This window comes from Thunnus thynnus, chromosome 1, assembly GCF_963924715.1.
Source record: "Thunnus thynnus chromosome 1, fThuThy2.1, whole genome shotgun sequence".
Classification (NCBI taxonomy): Eukaryota; Metazoa; Chordata; class Actinopteri; order Scombriformes; family Scombridae; genus Thunnus; species Thunnus thynnus.
The window spans coordinates 37741178-37752339 of record NC_089517.1 but is presented as its reverse complement, the minus strand read 5'-3'; the positions used below and the strand labels follow the sequence as shown (position 1 = coordinate 37752339).

Below are 11162 nucleotides of genomic sequence, written 5' to 3'. Positions count from 1 at the left end.
CATGAGTACTAGAGACTTAAGGCTTTAGGTTTACATAATAACATGACGAATTTGTAATAAACCCATAGCAGGTAAATTTGCAAGACAAGTAATTAGACTTAAACTTATTTTATTAGGGCTAATAAAAGCATCAAAATTCACAGACAGGCTGTGAAAGGGTCGGCTGTATCTTTCAGAGTGAAATGTGAAACTGCTAGTCTTAAGCACAGACCTTTTTCAGGCAGTTTAACCTAAATGCATTGTAAAATAGTAATCACAAAGCTCACAGGTTTATTTATTCATAACCCTGTCAATCCCTACAGATGTTTATGCAATGCTATAACAGTAAAAATTATTACTTACTGCCTCCTTAATTATTGTTTGAAAAGTGACCCCATTACATGTGCCGAAGTAGTTTGTGAAATCTGTGTCACAATAAAAATACAGTATTGGTGCATCTCTTATTTGTTTGTGACAAGATATACAGGTATACCATAGTGTCACTCTATGTCACTTCACATTTAGGCCAGAAGAATCAGGGTGTAGGGGTTGCTATTGTTCTTCCCAGTACTTCATAACCACACATAGTGTAGATAGCCATCAGTCAGTATTTATACTGGCCCGTGCATACCTATCTGTATTTTATCACTCATCTCCTGTCACTGTGTACAAACATTTGATAAGATCTCCATATATATACTCTCCTACTGTCTATGATATATGTTGGGTATTACAGTGTACTGATCATTCTAGTTGTAGCTTGAAATTGCTTTTTTACAAGGATAATTATGGGAGGAACTTCGGGAATATTCAGTAACTGTCAAACATTATCCATCATGCTATGTTACTCTTTTATGTAACCAGAAAATTATGAATGGAAATACATAGATACATGTATGAAGTGTTGTGCACAACTGGGTTACACATTGTAACTCAATATTAACTATATCTGTATATTTTACTTTTGTTGTAGAATATAGGACCACTATTCTACTTGGACTGCTCTAGGTAACAGCTCATCTTTTTATGGAAAAGTGATACATCTGTTCTTCTGTGTATCTGTGAAATAGATCACTGTATATTTCAAAGCTTTTTATAGTGGCATGCTCTACTGTTGTACTCCAGATCATTCTTTTTTGATAGTGGCCATTGATCCTTTGTTTAAAATCAGATATTTGTTGGTATGGGGTGGACTTGGAGAAAAAAAAATACACAATCCACTTTTTCTGTTGCCTCGTCTCGATGTTTAAACCTGAGATTAAACCGAACCACGTTAACCTGTAAGGGAAACTGAGAGCTGTGAAGATGGTTTTCAACTGAAACATTGTGAACAACATAGTGTGATAATGCATTTTGAAATTGCCAAACCTATTATTGTCCCAGTGAAAGTTTACGTAGATTTATAAAAGATCACACTGTCTTTTAACTGTGTGCCAGTTGCCTTTACTTTGCTTCTACTATTGTTGTCATGAAATATATACCTATTTATTTTTTGATGACAGCTGATTAAGACACTGTATGTATGTAAACTCATGCATTTTTAATTTCTTTTGAATCTTTGTTATGCTTGTATTTGTAACATGTTTTGCATTTTCAAGGTTTGTAATTTACTGTAAACTGTTTTTGCTGTTTATGGACAAGACTTTTACAAAATAAACTCATTGGAATGCATAGTGAAGCTGTAATGCTTATTACACATCACAGAACAAAATTGTTAGATGGGAGAAAAATGGAGACACTTTACTGTTGATAAATCCTTACTGCTTATGGGAAAAACTATTAAGTTTGTCCTGAAGATGACACCAGAGGAAAAGCTTTTGTCACCTCAAACATTAGCTGTGCTTTGTCAGTCTCAGGTGTACTTAGGCTCATCTGCGCTTTAAGACTGCGGACTGACATGTCACTACATAACAGTACTCTTTATGGACACAATATTATGACATATGATACACTGTAGTTGCATTTTGTACTGTAGTATACTGTATTTGTATTTTTAGCCCCTCTAGCAGTGTGACTGTATAGAAGGCAATGTCAGTCTGTCACCATGCAGAGTGAAATATGGATGTATATTAAAGTGAAAATATGGATGTATTAGGGTGAAAGGCGGAAATGCTCAATATTGGAAATGAGCCAATTTGTCTGCGCAGTTCACGCGCAGTGTTGGCCCCCGTTGGCACGCGCGCACTGACGCATGCGTAGTAGGTACCGACGAATTCCGCGCTGAAAAGGAAGGAGCTAGTTTAGCGGTGATACAACCAAAGCAGCACGAACTATAACAGCGTCTACCCAGTTACTTTGCTTTCGAGCATCGTGACATAGCGCAGAGTTTGGAACATGGCCGATAAAGAGGGTAGGTCAACTAAAACCACACAGTGTTTAAAGCGGTGGCCTCGTGTGCCGCTTTGTGTACGCGCCGCGGCCGTTTAACCCTGTCAGGGGCGCTAGCATAATATGTTAGCATAATACGCTAGCTTTGTAAAGTCTTATGAGCAGGTTTATAGGTTTTAACAAGCCGGTTTAAAGTGTTGAAGAGAACGTCATGCCAAACCTCTACTCTTTAAGTGCGGTAGACATCCAGTTCACCAAACAGCACTTGTTTAAGTTTCAACTTAAGAAATAGTTTGCTTGTTGTTACTCTGCCATCACCCCTTTCACAAAAATACGCCATGGGGATGGCAGGTAACAGCAACCAGTTTTGAATCAAGGGAAGAACGTAACACAGACACACGGCTACGATTCCTAAAGATATGTCCATCCGCCATCACAGAGTAATGATGTGCTGATAGTGTAATGTATAGGCTAGACAGATTTGATCGTGACTTAAACAGCTCCACACGCTGAAGCTTGTGGGGGGGGGCTGGTTGAGAAAATGTGGAAATGGAAAGTGAGTTATAGTAGTCACATCCTAATAAAGCAGTTCTGTTAAGGAATAAGTTATCTGAGCAGGACACTTTAAATGAAAACCTAATTGCTCCAGTGGAGCTGCACATTGGCCAGCAGTACCAGGCTTGTACTGTATGTACCTGCTGTATATGCTTATTCAACTTTCCCTGAGTAACTCAAGATCAAAATGTACTGGTTGGGGAGGGGGGTGCAATGGGTGCTATTAATTCCAGTATATACCTGTAACCTATGCCACATTGTTCTGCTATAGTGTATGACGATGCAGTGGAAGAAAGGGTCATCAATGAAGAGTACAAGATTTGGAAGAAAAACACACCTTTCCTGTACGACCTGGTGATGACTCATGCACTGGAGTGGCCCAGCCTTACTGTCCAGTGGCTTCCAGATGTCACCAGGTATTTCTGATCTATCACATCTTACAGCTCATGGCTTAAATCTCAGCAACAATGTTAACAGGTGTCTGTGAGGCTACTCATTACAGCCAATGTCTAACAGATCTAGCTGTGTAGCATTCTGGCTCTGTTGTGGAGGCTGGAGATGATTTGCTGCCTTTCTAGCTTTGTGCCAATGTCCATGCCCACCACCTGTGTGACCAGAGGGTCTCGCTCACAAATTCCACTCTTTTTTTTTTGTTTGTTCCTATCTTCTGTGTTTATGCACTGCTGGAGTTTTCCTGCAACATCTCTTTGTCTTGGTTGTCTTTTGAGTTGGCAAACAGCATAACTGTGGAGTTATATTTGTGCCTCATTCTTGCTGTGTTTATTAACTTTTACCAGCTTAATGGTAACTATTTAATTGACACTGTTCAGGATATCTAGCTAAAGATAAAGGCTTGTCTGGAGTTAATTACAGCCATGAAGCATCTGTTACCACATCTAAATGAGCTGCATACACGTATGCTTGTATAACTGATAAAATGTTGGTGAAACAATACTAAACTATATTAGAATTGTGCCTGCTGAATAACAGACACTGCCTGTGAATGGTTTCCTGTGGACTTTGAGACCGCAGTGGAGCTGTAAACTGTAACATAACTCACTTATGATGCTAAATGAGCAAGAGAGAGGGAGAAGTGCAGTGGCAGTGATTTTAATCACAAGAAATGCCCTGCTCTAATGTTAGAGTGAAAGGCAAAACCATAGATGCTAAGTGTGACTAGTAGAAAATTAAATTCATGTTCATTTTGTGGAACTCTGCAGGCCCGAGGGAAAGGACTACGCCGTCCACAGGCTGGTTTTGGGAACCCATACATCAGATGAGCAGAACCACCTCGTCATAGCCAGTGTCCAGGTACCAAATGATGATGCCCAGTTTGATGCCTCGCACTACGACAGCGAGAAAGGAGGTAAGTTTTACTTAAACCAAAAAGCACAATATCAACACCACAAAGTTTCCCACTTGGAGTTTTTTTGTAAGCTAAATACATAATGTACATCTGAAAGACCTAACATTCCTCACTACTGTCACGTATGTGTGTGCTTGTGCATTATGGTAGAAAGCAAGATCAAAACATTACACCAACAGTGGTCTAATAGTCCACAGAGTGCCTTTGACCTCACCATTAAGATGTCACTCATAGAGAAAGTCACCAAAAGTGACCCATCTGCAACCTAGAAAAGTTTTCCTCTTGATACACAGGAGCAACAACCTGTAAACAACCAGTCAAGCTCGGTTTAATTCCCAGCTGTTTCTACTCCAACTCACTTATGACAAATATAGGAAAATCTTATTATTGGGGTCAACAGCTTCTCCATTTAATATGATATAACTTAAACAAGCTAAAAGGACTTCAATGAAGAAAGAAAAAAAACTAATGTGTGGAAATGCATTACTCAGGAAATGAACTACAGTTTGTTGTGTAATGAATATTGTCAACTGGAGAAAATAACTGTCCAATCAGAGCAGTGTACAAAAATTATGTCCTTAAACCAGCTGTATGTGAAAATAAAGTGATTTTATACAAGCTCAAACCTAAATAAAGGCTGGATTTTTTTTGGCATATTGCAAAGTGATGTGCTTTAATATGAAGATGTAGGGCTTTAAAACCTTTCATTTTGTTTTAGTTTTACAAAACAGATGCAGAAAGTGGTTTAGACATTGATTAGCTGAGACGTTTTGTATTGTGAGAGAATGAATGAATGAGTCATGTTCCATTCTATCTGAGTGCTGAAACTGTCTTACTTTGTCTTCCAGCAGGTATGTTGATGGACGCCCAACTGTGTGTAGGTGTGCTGAAGGCTCACTGCTTCTTTAGTGTGGTGCCAGAGGTAGTATTAGTACGTTAATATGGCCACCGAACAATTTAAAGGTACAGTCCAAGTCTTAATATCAACACATACAGAGCCAACCAAGTTTACATATCAGAGTAGATGGGTAAAGTAATAGTTTACTACATATTGATTTGTTTCTAATCATGCAAGTTCTCTTTTTATTTATTTATTTTTGACAAGTCCTGCTTGACAGATGTGGTGATGGAGACTTTTAAGGTGTTAAAATGCTGTAAATAGAAATATCTGGATTCAACACATCAGGTGGTTTTAGATGTTTGTAGTATTAGTGAAATCTTTTTACTCTACAGGTTGATTTTTGGGAGGTGGGGTGGGGGGGGGTGGGATTGGTTTAAAATATTTTATTGAGTTTTTACTGTAGCCTGATCAATACTGGATGTTTGATGTAGATACTGATAGGAGTTTAAAAAAAACAACAATGATATATTGACAGATAGGAATTCTTTTTAAATCAACATATAGCAATCTTGATACATATCCTTTAGATTTATTTTCTTTTACGATACATTTTACAGTTGACAAATCAACATAGAAAAATAGAACCCTCAAACAGCAACTCATTATCTGCCAACATGACCTGCTAAATATAAAGGAAGAGAAAGGTTTAACCTGCAGTTTTCAAGTGTCAGGTGTCCGTATCCTACCTCGGATGTACTGAAGTCTGATTGTATTCTGTCATCAGAGTTCGGTGGATTCGGTTCAGTAAGTGGGAAAATAGAAATCGAGATCAAGATCAACCATGAGGGAGAGGTGAACCGAGCCCGTTACATGCCCCAGAGTCCCTGCATCATCGCCACCAAGACCCCCACCTCTGACGTGCTGGTCTTTGACTACACTAAACACCCGTCTAAGCCAGGTGGGATCACTGCTGTACTTATATACTTATTAATACATGCATCTGAATGCTCACACTCTGATGAATCACACATCACGAAGCTGAATGTGGTGTGTATTTTTGTGTTTTGTTTTTCAGATCCCAGTGGGGAGTGTAGCCCTGACTTGAGGCTGAAAGGCCACCAGAAAGAAGGTTATGGCCTTTCCTGGAATCCCAATCTCAGCGGCAACCTACTCAGTGCCTCCGATGACCATGTAAGTGACTAAAACTGAAACCTTACTCACTGCTTATCCAGAGCAGAGCAATTTATAATAGTGACTTTGAAAATGTGTACATGTGTTAGAAGGTTCCAAATGTGAGTTCAGACTGTAATCTTACCTTCATCTATGTTATGTCCAGGTTTTGTTGAACCTGTTCATTCAATTCAAAGGTTATTATGGAGGCTGTAGTGTGCGTCCTGTTGAACTGTGTTGGGTTATATACTGAGAGGTGTCTTTCTAACTCATTGATATAAATGAGTTGGATGAAAGATTACATACATCTCGGGTAAAGGAATACAATTTGACAGCACCATAAACTATAGCCTCCAAAATGTTCAGAAAGCAATTTCAACAAAAGCTTTACTTTATTCCTATTTATTTATTTATTTATTTATGTTCTTGTGGTAAATAGCACAAATGCAAACTTGCTCAAACATCCTGTAAAAAGAGACAGGCCTGAACATCAGAGGGAAATATTAGAATATAATAATAATACATTTAATTTGTAACGTACTTTTCATTCATAGTGAAAGTCAAAGTGCTATCCACTTGTATGATGCAGTGGATACTGATGGGTGGTGTTGATAAAGGGGTACATGAGCTCATCTGGTAAGACTGTGAAGATACAGCAGGAAAAAAAAGTTAGGGAAAGACTGGAATACAGTCCAGCAACGACATACTTGGAAATAAATGGTGATGATAGATTATGGCTATACTCAGTGATGCAGCATGCTCCCATCCTATAAAAAAATTAATACCAACACCCTGTGCTCCCCACTCTCATTTCTCTCCACAGACCATCTGTCTATGGGACATCGGGGCCGGCCCAAAAGAAGGAAAGATCGTGGATGCCAAGACCATCTTCACCGGCCACACAGCTGTGGTGGAAGATGTTTCCTGGCATTTGCTCCATGAATCTCTGTTTGGCTCTGTGGCTGACGACCAAAAACTTATGATGTAAGTGACTGATACAAATAGGCAGTCTGTTTGTCTGGTTTTGATTACAGATCTGACCCTCATGTTTCATCCCCCACCAGATGGGACACTCGGTCCAACAACACATCCAAAGCCAGCCACTCAGTAGATGCTCACACTGCTGAAGTCAACTGTCTGAGCTTCAACCCCTACAGCGAGTTCATTCTTGCCACTGGTTCTGCTGATAAGGTAGAGAAGAGACAAAAATACACAAACCCGAGACCCCGACCTCACAAAACAGTCGTTTTTTTTTTAAAGGATAGTAGATATTGCCAATTTCAGACTGATAATAAAAAAGTAGCTTTGGGTGAAATCTGTAATAAATATTGAATGCTTTGTGTTGCTTTGTTTCTCTCAGACCGTTGCGTTGTGGGATCTAAGGAACCTCAAACTGAAGCTCCACTCCTTTGAATCCCACAAAGATGAAATTTTCCAGGTAAGTACTCAAATTGCCTCCAAGTGCCAAGAAAACACGACATGTATGAAAATGTGTTGTAATTCATGTTAGTCAAACACAGATTCAAATGAAAGATGAATATCAGTCTGCTGTTAACGAAGCCAACGTGATGCCTAATAAGTCATAAAAAGCTAAAATGCAATAGTGATCCACAGTGTAACCACTGTTAACAGATCTACCTGTAGTTGGAGTGAGTAACATCTTCAGCAGGCAGTAGGTGATTGGCAGATGTTCTGCATCATTCTGAAACTGTTTTATGAGGTGCAACCAAGCCTGATGTGATTTTCTACTGCTATATGAGCACTTTGTTGACCTGCCAGTGTCCAACTGTCCAACTCATTAGGTACAATGGTCTCCTCACAATGAGACAATCCTGGCCTCCAGCGGTACCGACCGACGTCTCAACGTCTGGGATCTCAGGTAACAACTGTCAGCCATACCTCACAATCCATGTCTTTATATTCAGCTTTGATTGGGGATTCTTTAATTGCTGCTCAGGAGTTTTAGGAAAACATGTTCAAGTGATTAGTGTACAGTAAACACTGTCTGCCGCAGGATGAGCACAAAAACTACTCATAAAATGAAAGCATGCCAGATATGATGATGTCTATTAATTATGGCCACTGTAAACTGAAGCCATCTGGACTCAACAGCAACATCTCCCAGCTGTCATGTCTGTTAAGGTCACGGTCAATTATTTACATTTAGACAAGTATTGTAAACATATCTACAAAGTGTGAGACAAGAACTGTTCATCTATGAGCAAAACAAAAATGGCATCTTTGTTATTTTGCAGTATATATTGTGTGACACAACTGATTTGCATGATCTGAATGTCTGAAGGTTTTATGACATTTAGTTTTGCTTTTTGAGGGTGAAAAGTACTTTTGTTGTTGTGCCATATTTTGTAGACATGATCTCATAATGTCTCACGTTCTTATCTATAATGAATGCCTCTGGATAGAAACAACAGGTTTGATAAAGGGAAAGTGTTGTACTTACTAGTGGTAGTTCAATAACTAAACTAATTAGTCCTTTTTATATATGAAGTAGCCTTTAAGGCCAGTAAAATATAACACTAAAGCATCATAATAACTTCAACTAACTTAAATGACCTGCATGAATTTGTGCCGTCAGTATGGATGTTGGTCAGGTGACTGAGTTTAGATTGACGGGTTTGGAAAAATCACAATAATGTAGCAGGCAATTAATAATAATTTTTATTATTGTTGTGGAGCATTTTCCAGGGTTAAATGAAACTGGTCAGTGCGCTCTGGTGGGCAAACTGTAATGTAGACACTGTTGCTAAGTGACCTCAAACATATTTGGTATTTCTGTATTGAAATGTATTGTGAGTTACCTGCTGACATAAACCAGCACTATCAGTCAGTTTCCCACCGTAGAAGCATGGAAGCTTGATAACCCTGTGTGATTAGTTAAGATAAAGAGTAAGATTGCCTGTTAGTAGACTACACATGTGGGTGAAAGTGTAGTCTTGATTGCTTTGAATAAAACAAGTTGATGAATGTTAAACAAAATGTTAAATACTTGATTTTACACTCAATTCTTTGTTTTCGTTGCTTAGTAAAATCGGGGAGGAGCAGTCAGCAGAAGATGCTGAGGACGGCCCACCAGAACTGCTGGTAAGTGATATCCAGAAGTCAAGATCACTGAGCCATGTTACTCAAACTCACATCTTTCATATTCATATCAGTGGGCATGAAACTGTCCTTCACATAAACACAAACAGCAGTGCAGGTAATGTGATAGGAGAGCCTTTCAGTACTACTACTATATCAGTGCATCTAACTTCATCACAGAAGTCCATAATAATTCACATCTACTGGTTGGTCAGTGACATTGTAACTGCCCACTGAGGAAGAAGGTTAAACCACCTCACAACCACTTCTGGATGTCTGTCTCTAACGTCTTCTCTTCCTCTCCCATCAGTTCATCCATGGTGGCCACACAGCCAAGATCTCTGACTTCTCCTGGAACCCCAACGAACCCTGGGTCATCTGCTCAGTGTCGGAGGACAACATCATGCAAGTCTGGCAGATGGTGAGTACAGCTGCTGTCCATCGCTAAACAAACACACTTTTGCTAACTGAGCTAACGGACTGTTAGCTTAGCACTGTTAGAATAAAGCCATTTACTAATTCTTGTGTACATTGCTCTTTTTTTGGTGAGCCTGGTTTCTAATACCGAGGCAAACGTGAACCATTTTCATCTTTCAGTGTTACAAAGCTGCCTTTTTCTTTTTCAGCCACTTTCATATAGTTTGAGACACCAGAGATGTGTGTGTACATAAATGCTTGTGTGTGTCCTGTCATCCTTCAGGCAGAGAATATCTACAATGATGAGGAGCCAGACACTCCCGCGTCAGAGCTGGAGGCCCAGGGATCATAACCCAGCTCTGCATGACTCTCTCCAGGCACAGCCCCTCCTCCATCCCCTGAGCTCCAGACCCAGCCCAGCCTGTCGTTTCCCTCTCTGGCTTAACTCCGGTGCAAAATGAAAAAATCTGCTCTCCACATAAACGAGTAATGTGCAGAGTTAGAGAAAGCTTGGATTCCACCCTTGCTAACAGACGGTTGGATTCAGTTTCATCTTGCTTACACCTCAACATGGCCCAGGTACCCCAAAGCGCTTAAGCACTTGGAATAGTTCTGCCATTGGTCTGCAATGGATGGGATTTGGAGTTTTCTACCTGCTCAGGTGGTAGTGTCTCCAGTGTTTGGGGGATGGGATATAGTGGTGAAGGGGGTTTGAAGACTGTATGTGCACAGAGTTACAGTAACTTATTGTTAGACCTATCAGTTCATTTCAAAGGGCTCATGCAAGGAAAACACAAGTGTTATTTTCCATTTTGACAAGTAGCCAGAAACCACTAGACAGTATGTATGTAAGGAAAATCCAGACGATGGACAAATTTGATCCGAGCATCGAAATGCTTTCAGGAAACTGATCTACATGTGTCTAAATGGTGTGATTGGTTCTAGGTTAACCACCCTGGTCATGTTCAGGGAGGCTTTCTTTCATAACTTACCTTTTATTTTTGTTACATAAAACCATATTTAGCAGACACACGCTGGCTGTCCTGTGAAGAAACATTCCCTGCTGTTTGCCTCAGTTATAACCTGGAGCCTCCTTGAGGTACATCAGACTTGTCAGTATTTGGCTTGAGTGAAAGGTGTGGGACTAATTTAGTGCACTAGAGGGAAACATGTCTGTCTTTTTTTTGCTCTCCTCTTTCTGTTCTTACATAATGTGAAACTGCCATGTTTTGTTTCCTGCGCCACAAATTGCAATAAAACTTTTTTAACTTCTCAAAAATAGCTTCTCATTTGTCAATATGAAATAATTTCCTCAGACAGACGTATTCATTCTGCATTTTGAGAAACGCTGCACACACAGATGACACTTTCTATATGACAGACACAATAATCAGAGCAATGAAAAAA

At 39.6% G+C, this 11162-nt stretch overlaps 1 protein-coding gene across 2 annotated transcripts; it reads left to right on the top strand.

Moving 5' to 3' along the window:
* The first annotated feature begins 2168 nt into the window (after positions 1 to 2168).
* rbb4l (retinoblastoma binding protein 4, like) lies at positions 2169 to 11034 on the top strand. 2 transcript variants are annotated; one of them, XM_067597378.1, is made up of 12 exons: positions 2169 to 2329; positions 3134 to 3278; positions 4083 to 4228; positions 5854 to 6027; positions 6145 to 6260; positions 7063 to 7223; positions 7304 to 7430; positions 7600 to 7677; positions 8042 to 8118; positions 9284 to 9341; positions 9649 to 9759; positions 10039 to 11034. In XM_067597378.1, the coding sequence occupies exons 1-12, from the start codon at positions 2314 to 2316 to the stop codon at positions 10105 to 10107; spliced, it is 1278 nt and encodes a 425-aa protein (XP_067453479.1). In that variant the 5' UTR covers positions 2169 to 2313; the 3' UTR covers positions 10108 to 11034. The 2 variants fall into 2 exon arrangements, with proteins under 2 accessions (XP_067453479.1, XP_067453469.1); XM_067597368.1 differs by having other exon boundaries at positions 5851 to 6027.
* The last annotated feature ends 128 nt before the right edge of the window (positions 11035 to 11162 follow it).